Genomic DNA, 18,865 nt, shown 5'->3' with positions numbered 1-18,865 from the left:
AGTTCTCTGGAGTCCTTGCTTTGGTTGAAAGAATCATTCTTATCCGTTTTCTAAAATCAAAATCACTGGTCTGACTAGAATAGTAATCTTTGAGTGATTCCGCATACATTGGATAATGCACTTCCAACCCTCTTTATAGATCATTTGGAACGGATTTTTTTGTGTGCGGAACAAAAAATCCACCTCAAACGATTGATAAAGTGCATTGAAAGTGCATTATCCAATGTGTGCAGAATCAGCCCTTGTCCAACTGGAATATCCCTTAAGGGAGTTGTGAAGGGAGAAGGGAGTTGTGATTATTCATTGATAATGAAATGGTAGGCTGCACATGCTCTGGTGTCTCTTTATTGTTACATCATGTGTTATTGACATTCAACATAATTTGAATTGAATTGATCCTGGCTCACATTCTTCCATTGCAGAGTCGCCATGGCAACTGCATCCTCCCAGGTTCTAATTCCTGAAATTAATCTTAATGATACGTTTGACACCTTTGCTCTAGATTTTACCAGAGAAAAGAAACTACTGGAATGCCTTGATTATCTAACAGGTAAGAGATAATGACCAACTTCTGGGATGTTATGGTAAAGTATTTTTGCCCATCTAGGTTTTGCCTGTGACATCTTTATTCAAAGGCAAGAATTATTCCAACTCATTAACTGAAAGTCATTTTATGGGCACCTCACCAAATAAGAGGGAAGTCACTATTATTTATAGTGTGATTAGGGTTGCCGTCATCCTCCTGCCTCCCTCCCTCACCTGGCTGGTGGAGGGGAAAGACAAGAGAACAGGCCTCCTGGGCATGCTCCTGGGGCAGTGCAATGACATCACTGTGACATCATTGTATGGCCCCGGGAGTGTGCGTGTGCTTCACAGTGGCCCGATTTGGGCCCCAAGTTGACTTGCTGCCAAGCGCGCACACACAAAGAGAACAACTAAGCTGAGTGTTGGGTCCTCCCCCTCCCACTAGGAGAGTGAGAAGACCTGGTGGTAACCCTAAGTGTGGTATTTAATCAGGCGACTTTTATGACATCTCTTTCCATGTCAGTCAGGATAGCTTTTACACCCTCCCTAGAAATAGCTTTTTGTGAGATGGGCCTTCCTGAAAAATGTTGATAAAAAATGCAACTCTATCAAGTCAAACTTTATCTGTGTGTATCTCTTGTGTACCTTTGTAGAGGAGGTAGCTGGCCTGACATGTTTTCAAAATGGTATTTAGCTGCAACACTATCACTGGAGTTTGTTTACATCTGTGATCACTCAGCTGTGGATTTCCCTGCCTCCCCAACTTGCCACTGACACTCTGCAGATGCCACTTCCCAGAATGGGGAAACTTGCAAGGCAGTTCTGGGACTCACAATACAGAGGGTGTGTTCCTGCTTATCACTGGGTGAAAGAAGACGAGGCCGCAGCATTTGGCAGCAGCCTTGTGTTGGCTTTGACATCTAGTACTAACCTGATTTATATTCTTGTTTGGGTTGGTTTGCATCCCTTTTGGCAATCCCCCAATGTCCCAATGGGTTCACAGCCTGAAAGCAATATTTCACTGATTGGCTTTCATGTTGTAATATTTAGGACAGCACAAATCCTGGTCACATCATGTTTGAACGTTTCCTTTTTCCTCACACTTCATTTGTCACATACATGAAAGAGACAATTTGAAAGTAAAACATTGTCTTACGTACTCAAATAAATGGAAAAGTTTACTGTTATTTTGTGCCCATTTCTAAAACTTTTAAACTAACATGTCCTTTAATGTGATTTATTCCTATAAAAGACTAAGCCTATTTTTCTTTACCAGTATCCCCTTCTCTGCTTAAGTGCTTCTGTTTTAGAAATACAGGACGTGATCTAGCCAAAGTTCAGCATCATAAAGTCCCATTGATTTTAATGGGATGGTAAAGCATTAACTGGTCTCAATGGGACTCTAAAGTATTTAACTTTGGTTGGGTTATGCCCACTGTAGCATATAAGTAGCCTTATGAATTCTATACTAAAAATTTGTGGAACTTGACCTAGCAGCAGATTCATTTTAGTGCTGCTTGGAGAGAAAGGCCATTAAAGTGGAACACATTTTTCCAGTATGACAGCATTGTGTTTCTGCCCCCTAAAAAAAATAAAAATAATAAAGCATCAGGCGTGTTTCACTCACTGCCTATGAGAAAAATCTAGGGAATCATGACCTGAGTTCTTGTGCAGTAGGGAGTCTCTTGCCTCCTCTTACAGCCTCTGCACCCCCAGTATCCCCAGTATACCCTTTGGAAGGATTTATCTGTTATTATAAACTGTACCTCAGAGTCTGGATGATATGTAATTATACTAGCACTATTATTCATAAAGGAGATCCTAATATAAATGACGACTTAACGTTATCTCATATACCATCAAGCAGTACTAGGCAGTTCATACTGTTTACATTGGCAGTAATCATTGGCTACATAAAACTTTTCCTTTATTTCTACTTTTACATACCATGGTCTTGAATATTTATAACAGCTCTGCAGAGTGTATTGGATATTCTTGTTTTTAGAAACTATGGGTGAAAATCAGATGTGCAATAGAATGTGCATACAAATACAAAGTCATCTACCTACTCCACTGATTTCAATGAAGCGCATATCTCCACACAGAGGCTTTCTACACCACCATGTTAAATGAAATACACATTTGGAGACACAGTTCATAATGGTTCTTAAATCCAAGTAGTTTTCTTAAGAGTTTCTGCTTTCAGAAACTAGGTGACAGAAGAATTTGCTCATCCATCTTTTAGTGATATTTATTCTTAATGAAAAGTTTATTTACTACTGATTGCTAAAGGCCTGTAATCTTAACATTAAAAAAATACAGAAATTAAAAGAAAAAGTTCAAAGACCATACAGAATTTAAAATACAAAAATCGAGCAGAACCTAAAATATAAAAATTTCTGATAGAAGAACTATGAAGTTCAAATTTTCTTCCTATAAAAAAAGTTAAACTAAATTTTGAGCAGTTTACTGCCTAGTCAGACTCAGTTTTTGGCTCAGTTTTTCTTAGCCACCAGTGCATACAGAGAAAGCCTATGAGTTATATAGGAGTCTGTATCAGATAATGGGGAGAATCCTGCCACTCCACTGATCATTATTTATCTATTTATTAAAATATTTACCTCTCATTTTGGCTCATTGGAAACCTTTGTCCCGTCGGAGGAGCCTTCCTCCAAACCAAGTGACTCTTACATTTGAAACGGTTTCCTTCACAAAAGGTGATTTTTATCCACAAAAAGCTATGAAATATGAACTTTCCATGTTCAGTGAAAGATATAACAAATTGTAAGAAATGTTTGGGAAATGTGAAAGGATCGAGTGCATACATGCAAATAACACTTTAGTATATAGGACTAAATTAATAGGTGGGTGCATTAAATGGTTATAAGAAATATAAGCATTAGATGACAAATGTACACAGTTGCTATTCATTGTTTTATAGCTCCAAATCCTCCAACAATTAGAGAAGAGCTCTGTACAGCTTCTTATGACACAATCACAGTACACTGGACTTCAGATGACGAATTCAGTGTGGTTTCCTATGAACTGCAATATACCATCTTCACTGGTCAAGCCAACGTAGTTAGTAAGTATAAGTTTCCTTTATGTCCAAAACTGTTTAACTATGACTTTTAGAAAAATCTGAATAAAGGAAATTATCATTTTTGTTTTATGGTCTACATTTGGAATCTGAGGTCATGATGATGTTGATTTCTTGTGTGGCTTCCACAGCTACTCTGGCTGTATTTGGCCGTTTCCACACACATTGAATAATGCACTTTCAATGCACTCTAGTTATCCTTTAGAAGTGGATTTTTTGTTCCACACATGGAAAATCAGTTACAAATGTGCACTAAAGCGTATTGAAAGTGGATTATTTAACGTGTGTGGAAACGGCCTTTGATTTGCTAGCTGGGATGATGAAGGCAACAACATCTTGTAACTATATAAAGAGTATAAGTATTAAGGGGTAAACAGGCTGCATCAAGGATCTGCATCCTGAGATCACACCTGGCTTGCAGGTTCTCCTAAACGTGCATCCAATTCAGATTGAAGGATTAAGCTTTCTTTTACCCATCATTTTTCAGACATGAATTGATTCTGGCAGCCTGCTGGGAAAACTCATAGGTATACAGACGTGGATTTCTCCAATAGGCCAAATAGTGCAAGCTCATTGTAGGCTGGTAAAATATCACTGGGAAAGGGAAGCTGAAGTCACTTCTGCACATGTGTCAGAGTTGCCAAATCAGACACCATGTGCCTAAAACATAGCTTGTGGTGGTTAAGACCAAAGGCCAAATCCCCCATGAGTTCTGATCCAGGCACAAACAAATTATTTGGGTACCTGGCTGGTAGATAGTATATGTGGGAAGGAAGGCCTGTCGAACATTTACAGTCTTCCATAGATATTTTGGCATGTGGTTTTTGAAACCTAAAATGTAACATAAGGGTCTGAAATATTCTCTAAATCTCTATATAATACTTGTAAGCTCTAATCAAAGTAACTCACATGTTAAAGGAAACTGAGTAAAAGAGAGGAGTACCTTAGCACCTGAATTTCATAAGAATTCTGGATGCAAAGAAGCGTAAGAGTACTCTACAGGAATTAGAGCAAGGGAGATAAAAGGAAGAAGCCTTGGCAAGGCTGAAGATTTCTTTGATTCATCACTCAGAACCAAGTAGTGCTAAGTGGTAATAAAATTGTACTTCATTCTGTCTGACCCCTTTTCATGCGTGGGATTATGCTGACATAAGGCAGTCTATGGGGTAAAAGACAGCAGAACATTTGGAAATAATATTCTGCATTGTGCAAAATACAGTGGAGGATGTTTTTCCAGTCTATGAAATGAAGATAGTGAGTCAGCACCAAACTATCTCGTCTTACTGGTGTGTGGAGAGACAGAAGTTGATAGATATAGCAAACTCTGTATGGAATGATTTGGATAACCTCATAGCTTAGTATGAAACACTGCAATCTGTGGTGTCATGAACTGATTCTTGCTTTCCAAACATTGTGGTGTTATGCATATCAGTAAAATCAGTGGATCAGTCATTATGATTGTTAAAAAAATTATTGTCTTTACTACCAATGTATCCATGTGCACTGAATACAAGCACTTCTCTTTGCATGGGGGTGGGTACTAGTTTCTTTCTAAACTGCTTTCTAAAGTAGAAAAATGATGAAGAACTGCCTAACCTTTTTCTCTCCTTGTCTTTTGTTCATTCAAAATTACACCTCCTAAGCTAGTTTTCCATTTACCGGATATGGGAAATGTTTCTATCAATGCTTTGTTTCCAAAGGGGCTTTCTCATTATTATATTTGTAAATTAAGCCAGTAGGAATTTAATCAGTCTGTTTTCATTGTTGGAATCAGTAAGTTGTGCCTCCTTATGGCCACTGTAATCTGAGCCTAGAAAGGAGAAATGAAGCTGACTGTTCTGGTATTGTAACTGGGACTAGTGTTGCCAGCCTCACGGTGGGGTCTGGAGATCTCCTGGAATTACAACTGATTCCTAGATACAGTGATCAGCTCACCCTGAAGAAAATGGCTCCTCATGCTCTACCCCCAAATCTCCAGAAATTTCCTAATCCAAAATTAGCAATTCTACATGGGACTGTGAATTGGTATGGCTCGAAAGCTGACCACTGCATTCTCCATCACTGATTTTTATCCTGAAGGTTGTTTTTCATGTTTCTCTTTTCCATGCTTCTCAATAATGTCAAAAGGTGACAGTCATGTGGGAGGGGTCCATGTTATGACTGCTTTCCACACCACCATTTGTCAAGTCCTTCCTAAAGAAGCATAACCTTTAATGGGCAATATGGACTCTTCCTATGTGACTGCAACCTATGAAGGCTCCACACTGCAGCTGCTATTGTGCCACAAGAAAACCATTAAAAGGACCCTGGTTGTTCTCCCATTCTTTTTCTCTGTTCCATGATTCTCTTGCATGAATCCTTTCTCTAACTTTTCTGTAGCTTTCAGCTTCTCACTTAACCTTATGCATTGTTGCTGTTGTTGCTATTCTTTAAAAAAAAAATTAAAAAAACTAGTAGTGATGATATGTATTTAGAGAGCGCAAAGTATACTTTGGTGGTTGTATTTTGTTTTGTTCCATCTATCGATCTAACATCAGTCTATGAGTTCCTTTACTCAGGAATTTCCTAGTATGTACTATATTTACTAGTATATACAATATTCACATGTATATACGTGTGTGAATAACACACACACCTATTTTAGCAATGACTTTTCAGTGAATAAACTATACAACGTTTCTAATCTACAGGTTCCTTATTTCTTATCATTCTATCCAAAATTTATTGAAGTAGTTCCTCAGGGATTTCTTCATGGAGTTCTGTCTTTCATATTTGAAAATGACTGGATCTTTGAGTTTTTGACAATGGCCTTTGGTTACAAGCCAGTTTTGTTTAACGGTTTTCACCCAGATGAGCATTTGGAATGAATTCTAATGGAAAACTTACCAGATCAGAAAATCTATGTAGCTTTTACAGAAAATATATCATTTATGGATCTTTCCTGCAAATTCTGTATGGATTTTGTATTCCCTTGTAAAATTTCTCTTGAATTTTTACTCCATGGGAACTGCTCCCAAATCAATCTTATGTAAAATCTAGTCCCAATTGTCATTTTAGTTATACATTTTGTACAATATTTCAAGTACTGCCTTTGTACAAGTTTTCACAAAAAAAGTCATGAATATTTGCAGTGCAAATTCCACTAGTAGCATGTCTTAATTTACCAACTATATAAAACACCCACCATTTATATTAAATATGTCAGAAGATCACACTGCCAAATTTTTTTTTTGTGTGTGTGTGTGTGTGTGTGTGTGTGTGTGTGTGTGTGTGTGTGTGTGTTAACCACATGGGAAGTCTGAGAAGGAAGCATCATATGTTTGTCACCTTCTCTTAGTACATTTTTTTCTTTTCTATGACATTTGTTACATTTCTATGATGTTTTAAAACACTTTATGTCCTCAAGAGATTATATTGCCTTCCTGTGATTTTGTACAGCTGATATACTTCATTGTTTCTCTGGATCCCTCTGTAAATAGTAGAAGGATTTGCAGTAAGAATATTTTTCCCATCTGTTTTTTGAACTTCAGCAGCAGCAAACCCTTGAGAAAAAGTTTTATGAATGATTACCTCCAGATTGTAAAATGGAAATGAGAGGAAGGAGAAAGATCCTCCTTATTTCCTTCTCCCCAGTATCTCACAAAACCTGCTTGATACCTCATTACAGTCAACACACTATTCTAGTTACTAATTTACATTCCATACATTTTCGAGACTACAGCTTTAAAAATGCATTATTGTGCCACATATGGGAAATTATTCTCCTTGCTTTAAAGCACAGGTTTTTGAAATCAGAAACCTGAATTAACTAGGAACAGTAGTACTTCACAGGTGTTACTTCTGATGTTATACCTATGGCTCATAATATCATAAACTAAAAATCATCCCAAATGGTGCCTAGTCCAATATTGCCAAAATAGTGCAAATTCCCAGGCCTAAACCATCTCCTGCATGTGCTCATCTAGAAGAGGAGAATGGAAATACCATAACATCCTGGACAACCTGTTCCATTGTGTAAGGGAATTTATTAGGTGTTAATTTTCCTTCATGAGTTCAAGTTCTAACAGACATTCAAAACAACTAAATTGAGACCAATTTCTTTCCCATGACAGTGAAGACACAAAGATCTTACTAAACTGAGATACAGAATTCCAAGAACAACCCATCCAGCACATCATGTGTTACCCATATTCCAGTGCCGTCACATACAGATGCACAGTGTGAGAAGAACCAAGTATATTTTCATAAATAAATACTATATGTATGAGCTTCAGATTGTTTAGAGTGTATTTTTCTTTAGGAGAAATACACACATTCTCATTTCAGATATTATGTAGCAAAGTGAAGAAAAAGAATCACAGACTTCAGTGACATGCAGCTTCCAAGGCTGCCTTTTGTTTATATGCTGTTCTCAGAAGAGAGTTGCTTCCAATTCATCTCTACATTCCTTCATACTCAGGTGGTGGTTCTTTTTCTGGGATACAAAATGGTCCTGGTCCATTATCCAGCTGTTAACTTACTCCTTTGAGTGATTTTTCTCTTCTTGATAAGCCATCTAAGTCATCTTTGTTGTAACTTCAATCCACTGGTTCTTTCCTTTGGTCTTTCCTATGAACAGTCAGTTCTTTTCCTTACAGGAGTCTTTTAGATAGCCGTATCCATTAATTCTTCAATCAAGATGTGTACAATTTGTTCCGACTGAGTCCTCCTATAACATTTGCTTCTCTTTTGATTCTTGTCCAGCTTGCTAGTATCACTCATCCAACTTCCATGTTGAAAAGATTGCATGTTTATCTATTGACTGCTACATAGAGCAAAATTCTAACCTAACAGTATTTTCTCATCTATTTGCCATTAAACACTTCACATAAGAGGAATTTTACTTAATGTTATTGTTTGTGTATACGTAGATTTTACAAGGCAATCCATTTCAGAAAGATGAATAATGGCCAATTCATCTGCATGACGCCTTCAGTTGTGAATAGTAAGATAACATTAAAAATGGCCATTTAAACATGCTTGAGCTATTAACAATTGACAACCTTGAACATATATTTCATGCGTTGAATGCACATGCCTGAATCGGAGAAGAAAAGTGTGAATTGGCCCATAGTCAGTGGAAAAGATGATGAATCGTTTGGCAAGGATCTTGCCATTTAAAAAAGCAAATACCTAATTTTCTTCTGTATTGCTCAAGACCATTTTCAGGCTCACATAATTGTTCAGGGGCATTGAGGAGTTTCCGCCATAAAGCGACTAATGTGTTTGATTTGAAATTACAGGTCTGTGTAATTCAGCCGACAGCTGGATGATTGTTCCAAATATTAAACAAAACCACTACACGGTGCACGGGCTGCAGAGTGGCACCAAGTACATCTTTGTTGTGAAGGCCATTAATCAGGCTGGCAGCCGAAACAGTGAGCCTGGGAAACTAAAGACAAATAGTGAGTAATATCGTTTTCTTCCATCCTGTGTGCACTTTTGTTTTTTTCCACCTGAAGCCCATTCAGCTTGGCACTTGAAAGTCACAAGACATTGCTGATTTTCACGTTCAGGCATTCCCTTAGATGAATGCGGTCTCTTCCGTTTATCAGAAATGGCTGCTAAATTCTATCAGCATGTTGCCATCTCATTTTGGAAAGTTTATTTAAGTTCTTGGATAGCAAAGTATTAAGGAAAAGAGAAAAAATATTGAAGGAAAATTCTGCTAATTTTGATATTTTAATAGCTTTCCCTCCATTTAAAAAAAATATTCCTTATTTTCTTGAAAACCAAATCCAACATTCCATCTCAGTCTCACATAATTTAGCTATTCTTAAGGGCCAAAGTGAATGAAACATTAGCAGAACCATTATCAAGTCTTCTGTGTTGCCAGACTGCCCAGTTTGGAACGGGGCATAGTGTGAAAAGAACCCATCCCCCGACCTAGAAACTAGGGACCGAAATTTCACACCCTACAAACTTATTTTTAATATTCTTTTATTTTTATAATTGAGGTTGGGGAGCTGCTTAGTCTCCTAGTCAGGGTGCCACCTGGCATTCACTTGGCCTATTAGTAGGGGATTATAGGCTTGAAGGAAACTCACACTACACCAAACTGAGAGCCAGTTTGGTGTAGTGGTTAAGAGCATGGGACTCTAATCTGGAGAACCAGGTTTGATTCGCCACTCCTCCACTTGAAGCCAGCTGGGTGACCTTGGGTCAGTCACAGATTCTAGGAGCTCTCTCAGCCCCACCCATCTCACGGTATTTGTTGTGGGGATAATAATAACATACTTTGTAAACCTCTCTGAGTGGGTGTTAAGTCATCCTGAAAGGTGGTATATAAATCAAATGTTATTACTATTATTATATTACAACAGGCTTGATGAAAACAATTAAGAAACAGGTTCATTTCAGTGGTATTTGTGGCTTAGTTGTGTATTTGTTTTCTTTTCTCCAGTCCTCTCAGTATTACCTTAACAAAGGTACTGGAGAACTGGGACCTGAGGAAGCATAACATTTACGAAGCAAATTTCAATTCTGACTGATCTAGATTTGTAATATGGAAGAGAAAGGCTTTAAACTTTTATCTGTTTTTGACAGGAACAGCACTCAAACCCTACCTATCTTCAAAATACCTTAAGTCCCTAATGAACTCCCTTCCTAACCAGCAGATCTCCTAATATTTCTCCCACTAAAATTCATGTGAGATGGCTAGCAGTTAAACTGCCAAACACTTCTTTTTTGTTTGTTTTTTCAATATTCCAATCCTCTGTTTGAAAGAGATTGGCTGAGGCTCCTGGAAGGCAGAACTTGAAATGTTTTGTCACACATGGAATAAGGACCAGGGTTTAACCAGTTTCCCCCTACACACACACATGTTGGGTTTGGGGGGGGGGGTGAGTTGGTTTTGTAGTATAATAACATAGTACCCAAGCTTCACACAAGTGTTGAATAAAGCGAAGCATGTTGATACCGAAAACTCATGAAGTGAATTTTTAAATGTAACATCTACTGAAGGACCTCTTGTAGACCACACTGGTGGTTTTCCCCTCAGGTGCTAGGATCACCAGGCTTCTGAGTGAGGTCACCCTGGAGCAGGCCACGGAGAACTGCCCATGTGAGAAGCAATCCTCCCTCAAGCCAATTCCTGCCACCTTCAGTGTCTGCTCCTGGGACTTGTTGATCATCATAGCAAAGCAGGCCTGGAGGGGGAACTGCAGTCTCTTGAATTTGAAGGGGTTCTCTAATGGTATAAGTGGTATGCGTGGTATGAGCACTGACTCCTCCCCCCCCCCCCCACCCAAGCACTGCCGTTGAACAATGTGGCCTCGATGACATTTCTGTGGAGGGCTTTCACTTACAGTCTGGTGCCATTGCAGAGTTTGGGTGGGTTGAGATTCTGGAGCAGCATCGCTGGAGCCCCCACTTTGAGGAGAAGCTTGAGGGCTGGGAATCCAGGAGGGTTGAGCATGAGGCAGTGGACTCCGTCAACCATTTGCACCACTGAGTCCACAGATCTGTACTACATTTCTGTCCGTTCAAGGGAGTTAAGTTGTGTTTCATTAATGATGGCAGCCTTGTCATTCTTGGGGGTCAGAATGGCGCACTTGCAGAGCCAGTCCATGGACTTCTCTGTGATAGTGGCGATATCAGGGTATATCTTGGCTGTTAGGTCTGCTAGGGTCATCACTACTGTGCCCAGGCCTGCAGAGATGGTCACCTTTCCCTTGGACTCGGGACTTGCTGGTACTTGGGCACTGCTGCTCAGTGCACCACAGAAGTATGATGTGCATAATTCTTTTCCACATCTCTAAGTTGCTTCCTCCTTTTGGCATCAGTATATCTTGCCCAACATTTGCCTGGAGGCTTCTTGGGGGGAAGTAAGAGGTGATGGCTGCAAGAGGTGTGAAGTGGAGTTGGACTGAGGGAGGGGTGGTGTGGTAGGCATGTTCATGTGAGAGGTTCACATTGAAATGGCCCCTAGAAAGGTCGTGCACCATCTCCCCATGAACATTTAAAAACTCAGTTGCCATACTGACTTTTATATAAAATCCCTTTTCAGGAGTCTTCTACTATCTTTCTTCAACTGTCTGCAGTTTCCTTTACCTGATTTTTACCTCAGAACACAGAGTTCCATAGCTGACCCATCAGCCTCCCAGCCACACAGGGAAGCCAGGCCCCACAGGGAGATTGGCAGCCCTAGAGGGGAAGACTGGGAGGTGTATTTTTACCTCAGGACACATTCAGTGATGCCCAACAGCAACTGTATACTCTTTAGAATATCAAGATGATGACCAATTAGGCCGCATGTGCAAATGACAGGGAAGAGTGGCTGAGTTGGCAGTTGGCGGGGGCAGGGAGGAGAAGCCTGTCAGCCACAAAGGGAAGCTCTATCCCTATGGGAAAACACATTTCTCTCCAAATTTCACGTTTCTAGGTCCAGGGGTTTGGGCTGTGCATTGATGAATCAGTCAGGACACTTGACTTTATATATATAGATATATACACGCATGTTATCCATATGCAAGGTATCTGTTTCTCCATTTGATGCCTGTATATATTACCCCTGTATAGTAATAGCTGCTCCAGGGTGAAATTTGCGTCAAGAAAAAGAGATGGGGAAAATCAATAAAATTTCATTCCCCATGTAGATATCTAATTATGGATATTCTTACATCTTGTCCAGTTTGGCCTCTAAGTGTTTGTCTTAGTCTAAAACTCTGAATGGGCATAGTCAAACAGCCGCTTAATTTTTGTGGATACAGCCACCTGGAGAAGTACCAGGCTTTGCCTCCGCTCATGAAGAGTGCCTTTGAGTGTACCCTTTAGGAATGTGCACCTAGGAAAAAATGGTATATTTTGGATTAGGATTTTGGGAATTATATAAATACTGGTTGTAATGTTTTTTTAAAAATCTTTGCCTTTGGACTTTTAATTCAGTTCCTCTTTACATTACCTTAAACTTTTACCTCAGGAGCACCAAAACGCCTTTCATTTCCACATAACAGCTTCACGTGTTCTCTTCTTTACTCAGGCATATCTTGAGAACACCTCCCCTTCAGGGTTTGAATGCTACTGCTAACACCACCTGTGTTTGTGTGGCCTATATATTGTTGCCTTCCTGCCTCCCTCAAAAAGTTTTCCCTGCAACCAAAGGCTTTCGCTTTAGACTCCTCTGTTTAACTGGTATTATAGGAAGACTTTTTATACAGTAGTATGACAGAAAGTTCAGCTCATGAGAATGGTTGGGAGGTTTAAAAAGGTATCTTTTTTGCTTAAATAAGCATGATGGTTGTAGAACATTGATAAGTGCATTGATTTCATAATAGTTCTTAAGCTTGGTGGCTTCAAAAATACTTATATATCCACAGACTCAGTCACAAAAACTAATTTTCGACACAGATCTTCACTCACAGAATAGTAACTCCTCTTATCCACATAGATTCATTGAGGCCTTTGGACATAGCTTGCCTGACTAGGGTTCCCAGATCCCTATATCCTCCCAAGAATGACTCCACTTCCAGAAGTGACATCATCATACCAGCCACAGGAGCACATTCTTTAAGAATTGGTCCCAAATGAAGCGCAGGAGAACTCCCATGGCTGGCACAATGGCATCACTTCTAGAAGCATGTGCACCATGCATGTTACTGGGGTGCCAGCTGATGGCAGCTGATCTCCAGGCGGCCCAAATTCTCCCAAGCAGGTAAACCGGCAGGCACCTGAGGTCCCTATGCCTGATCCAGATAGAATCACCTTTCTCTGAGATCCAGGCTCACACATAGTTTGTCTGACTTAGGCAGAAGAGATATTCACAGGCTCCAAACAGATTACCTGAGTTAGCCAGGATCTCCTGGCTGGTTAACTCTGGCTTCTTCTACATACTAAGCTTTACAGTGGGTTTTCTGTGTACTTGACCCCTGAGGATCAGATTTCCTTATTTACTGGTTCTGGCCTCCATAAAGCTCCAGTTATTTAATTCTGCACTTGAGGGAGTTGAACCAAAAGTGGTGCCTAGTTTTTATTTCTGCACTAGAAAAATGCCCCGTTTTTGCTGCGGGCTTTCTGATGGAAGATGACACATCAGTGGTTTTGTCAGTGCTGGGGGTTTTGTTGTTGCTGTTTTGCACAAGCATTGCAAGGCTGTAATATTTGAAGGTTATAACAGGTTGTATGATTGGCTGAGGTGCTCTGGAGGAAAACTTTAAAATCTTAAGAGAGATTTGGGGCTCTCTGCAGACTTTTTTATTTTAGCCAATGCAGCCATTTTTCCCAACACACAACCCTTTAAAAAATCTTTAAAACAGCAACATTGCTTTAAATAAATTTTTAAAATAAGAAAACCATATGGATAGCTTCTTGTGTTGTGAGAAGACAATTTACTGCCAAGGTTAACTGCTGAGGTTTACACGCTCACACAAACAATGACTTTTTTAAAAAGGATTTTGGCTGAGAGTGATGTGGGAAGAAAGGAGAGAAAAGGGTGCAGTTACACATTTCTGTTGAACCAATTGGGATGCGGGAGGATAAAGGGGAAGGCAAAAAGCAGGGCCCAGACTTACACTAAAGAAAATATTCTGTACTACAAAAATCTATCTTTCCTTCAATGTAAAATAAAGGGGGGGGATGCATGAAGGGAGAAAAGCCACAGAAACCCAGGGAAAGACCGTTTCTTCATCAGATGCAGTCTTTCACCATGCAGAATGCAAAAAGTCTGGGAAGCGGTTTGGAGACTGAATCGGGGTATTTTGACCATGTGTGCAGAATTTAGAGGAGACACTGAAGCATATGAGGCCATAGTCAGCGACAAAGCCCCATACAGAAAAGGCCTCTCTCTCACATCCAGGCTACAAGTGACGAATGACACAGGTTGGACACTTGTCAGCTTCCCTCAAGTTTTGATGGGAAATGTAGGCAGCTTCGCGGACAATGTTGGACAAGTGACAGTTGAAAAGTTCATTGGACAGCAGTCGGAGAGCCAAGCTGTAAAACCAGGACGCCTACATTTCCCATCAAAACTTGAGGGAAGCTGACAAGTGTCCAACCTGTGTCATTTGTCACTTGTAGCCTGGCATTCAGAAACACAGAGACAGACTCTTTCAGGCTCTACTGACTAAAAACTGTAGTTCACCCCTTAGGGTACAGCTACAGTGCAATCAGAGCAAACTCCATTCACCCATCCAGCCCCTCTCCTTTCCTCAGAGGCCTACATTTAAACCCACAATAATAAGCAAAAATAAAATACTCAAACTCAATTACATGCAAAACATTACATTAGTATTCAGAATTCCAGAATGTACACCCCTCGTACCTTTTTCTTTTTCTCATGTAAATAAGTTATAGCTTTCACTTCTATGGTGAAAAGTTGGACTGTACATGAACATAATTTTACTGTAGGGATAAAACTGGTCCAACCTGTTCACCACTGAGTTCAATAATGCAGTCCTGTTTAATTACATTCAATGTATGTTTTCTTTTGTTCTTTTTCAGGCCAGCCATTCAAACTGGATCCCAAGTCTGCTCACAGAAAACTAAAGGTATCTCATGACAATTTGACAGTGGAGCGTGATGAAACCTCTTCTAAAAAGAGCCACACACCTGAGCGTTTTACCAGCCAAGGGAGCTATGGAGTTGCTGGCAATGTGTTTATTGACAGTGGACGGCATTACTGGGAAGTGGTTATAAGTGGGAGTACATGGTAAGTTGGTCAAACCGTATCCATCCATAAATGTTTTCTTTGACTTGGAGTTGGAGAAAGAGTGGGAAAATTTTGCATTTCCTAAATGAAAATAAGTCAGGTAATTAAAAAAAAATTGTCCATCTAATTATATCATATAATTGATTTAAATATAACCTAAAAGCTGTGATATTATAAATAATATTTAATATTAAGCAGCTAAAATATTGTATGTATAATGGTAGTTGTCTTATAGATAGTCATGATGAACTCAGTCTAAATATGATAGAACACACAAGTAAAAGAATTAGAAAGAATATTCACCAGCTAAGGCAAAACAATTTTGGGAGTGAACCTGGAATCTCTATGTTTAGGAGAGTTCAGTCCCTGTTTTGAAATATATGCAAATTGGGTTGCCAATTGCTTGGGCTCGGTTGGCAATCTCCTGCCCATCTGTCCATCTTCATGTGGCCATGCTGCCACTAAGTAGCAGGAAAAAAATAGGAATAGGAGAAAGTGACATCATGATGTGTCAATGTCACTTTTGGAAGTAATGTTGACATATTGCACGAATATCTAGCAGTCCTACAAATCTCTGAGGTAAAAATCATAGAGGCTCTAGGGATTGCTAAATAGTCACGTAATGTATGACTATTTATCATTTCCAGAAGTGATATTGATGTGCACATGATATCCCCCCACCACTTCCTTCCCCCAAATATTCTGCTCAGGCCAGACCCCAGCCTGGCGACCCTAATGCAAGGAATAATACTGGACTTCTCTGATCTCTCATACCTGAAGGCCAAAAGCATACCAAGAGAGTGCGACTATTACTGGTGAATTGTTGACCTTAAAACAGATATGATGAGGCTTAGCTTATTTCCCAGGGTTGTTCTAGGCTTATTTTATCTCCTCTAGAATCTCAGTTGTGAGGAACCACAGTGATATTGCCATTCAGCAAGCTCGACTTTTCAGAATCAAGTCCTATTATGTCAAAAAGAAGTAATAAATGTTCAAAGAACCACAGGGAAACATGAAGGAGAATCAAATGGCAGATATGTGGGAACAAATATAATGATACTGAAGAACAGTTGCCAACTCTGTCTTAGGAAAATCTTGGAGATTTTGTGATGGTGCCTGAGGAGGGCAGAGTTTGGAGAGGGGAGGCAGCTCAGCAGGGATGTGATACCATAGAGTTCACTCTCCAAAGATGTCATTTCCTCAAGGGGAAATAATATTGCTCATCCAGAGAACAGTTAATTCCAGGTAAACTCCAGGCCCCAATTTGAAGTTGGCAATCCTATGCTAGACGGAATCTGGGAAGTCTTGGTGCAATCACACAAGGTGGGAATAGTACTTATTTGCTAAAATATTAGTTCTGTATAATTTTTATTTATGTTAGAATTTATTATTGCTGAGTGTTCCTATTTAATTACATGGCATTGTAGCAGTGAGCAATATTTTTGGCATGACAATATAGGGAAGAACATTAATTAAATATGTGTGGACATTTTTGTTAACCTGCAGCTTATGAAACTATGGAAGGCATTAACAAAATGAAGCAAATATTACCTCAAGGCAAAACAGGCTAACCTATAGGGAAAAGCATGGCATATATATTTTCTCCATGTTCTCTTATTTTACAGGTATGCAATTGGTATTTCTTATAAGTCAGCACCAAAACATGAGTGGATTGGAAAGAATTCTGCCTCTTGGGTTATTTGTCGTTGTAATAATACATGGGTTGTAAGGCACAACAGCAAAGAAATTCCAATAGAGCCTGCACCCCATCTTCGCCGTGTCGGCATTTTGTTGGACTACGACAATGGTTCCTTGGCCTTTTATGATGCTTTGAACTCTCTACACCTTTACACTTTTGACATTACATTTGCACAGCCTGTGTGTCCAACGTTCACTGTCTGGAATAAGTGTTTGACAATTATAACGGGCCTTCCTATCCCAGACCATTTAGAATCTACTGAGCAGATGCCCTGATCGTTGCTGAAGAGAAATGGGTGGTTGAATGACCAATGGACCTCACATACAAGTCTCGCTGAAACTTGACTGGGAGAGGGGGGAAAAAAGAAATACTTTGATACAAACATATCCCTCATGCTTCAAGCCAGGACTGATAATGGGATTGTCTCTTCAATCTTTACTGTTTGTTTTGTATTAAAAGCAAGATATGGCTTTAATAATTTCTCAAAATGTTTTTGTATTTAGTCTCTTACAGGAAAATTTATTAATTATTTATAAAAAGAAAAGAAACCCTGATTTGGATCTTTGCATTTAGACACTTCATAAGAATTACTTGTTTTTGCACATGAAGGGCTCTGTCACAAAGATTTTATTAGCTGTTGGCCATGTTTTGATTTTATAATAGAGAAAGCAAACTGGAATTCTTTGAAAGGAGAATGCAGCACTAATGCTTCAATTTCCTTCCCTTTTTCACTTCTTCAACTTTTGCATTCAGGAATGTACACATACAAAATAAAGAAACAATTAAAACATAAAGTTTAACCCAATAGCAAACGTAAGAAGAACTGTGAATAACTGCTGTTCACAAGTATTGACCTCACACACCAAGAAATGGTTTTTCAGAAATGTCAATGGCTAAATCACCTAGTGGTCAGTTGGTCAATTTTATTGATACCAGTTTTCCTGTCTACTGATGGGTCACTTGTAAGGATATGTGTTTGATATTTTCTTCTCAGAAAGTCATCAGTACTGCAACAGATCAGGCAAGATAGGTTTGATTGAGTTTATGTATAAGTACCTCCGATGGTACTTCAGAGGAAATCGGTGATAACTCTGCAGGTAGAAATGTGGGTTCTCATCTTTTAAAAGGTACACACAGCACCCACGCTTACAGTGTTAGAGGTGGGCTACGTACAACTAATTTTAAACGTAATGTGAGCATCTTGTTATATTATGTTATACTGTATCAATAAAAATAGCCAAGGCATTCGTTTTGTAAACAAACAAAAGGCTGCACTTCAGTGTATCATTGTGTTGGGTATTGAAGAGCACAATTTACTGGAATAGCCTCCATTGTGAACCACGCTGAAATAAATCAAAGCTGTACATGATCCCTCATTCTTTTCAACAAGAATATTACAGGACTGAATTAACGATGATCGGACCATGCATATTTTTGTGTAAATGAAAACATGACTTATTCTGACCCTAGTTTTTTTCACCTGCATGTACACACAAAGATAGATTTCTTGTATTCAGGTATGCACTATGGTTGACACTATAATCAAAGAGGCCTTCATCAGGGGAGTTAGAAAGATTTGTGGAAGATAGTTCCATCACTGGCTACTAACTATGATAATGAAAAGAAAACAATGAGAGACAATAAGCCTCTGAATGCCAGAGCTAGGAGCCAACGTTGGGGATGGCATTGGACTCCCTGCCTATTTGTTGGCTTTCAAGGGCAACAGATTGCCCACTGTGTGAAAGATGCCACTAGTTTGAACCAGTAGGGTTCTTACCTTCATATCGTAGCTATTTTACATAATATTTATTATTTTTCTTAAAATGCAATTCACAAGCCAATCTACCTGCAATAATAC

At 39.3% G+C, this 18,865-nt stretch overlaps 1 protein-coding gene across 3 annotated transcripts in view; it reads left to right on the top strand.

The window, feature by feature from the left end:
- The window catches only part of MID1 (midline 1), a 285,444-nt gene extending 267,090 nt beyond the window's left edge, over positions 1-18,354 (top strand). For all 3 annotated transcript variants that reach the window (XM_054975067.1, XM_054975066.1, XM_054975068.1), the window contains exons 6-10: positions 423-550; positions 3,467-3,610; positions 8,908-9,069; positions 15,101-15,308; positions 16,934-18,354. In XM_054975067.1, the coding sequence (XP_054831042.1) occupies positions 423-550; positions 3,467-3,610; positions 8,908-9,069; positions 15,101-15,308; positions 16,934-17,282 (991 nt within the window). In that variant the 3' untranslated portion in view covers positions 17,283-18,354. The remainder of the gene's footprint in view (positions 1-422; positions 551-3,466; positions 3,611-8,907; positions 9,070-15,100; positions 15,309-16,933) is intronic.
- The last annotated feature ends 511 nt before the right edge of the window (positions 18,355-18,865 follow it).

This window comes from Eublepharis macularius, chromosome 3, assembly GCF_028583425.1.
Source record: "Eublepharis macularius isolate TG4126 chromosome 3, MPM_Emac_v1.0, whole genome shotgun sequence".
NCBI lineage: Eukaryota > Metazoa > Chordata > Lepidosauria > Squamata > Eublepharidae > Eublepharis > Eublepharis macularius.
The sequence above is the reverse complement of the archived record's forward strand: the minus strand, read 5'-3'. Positions and strand labels throughout refer to the sequence as shown.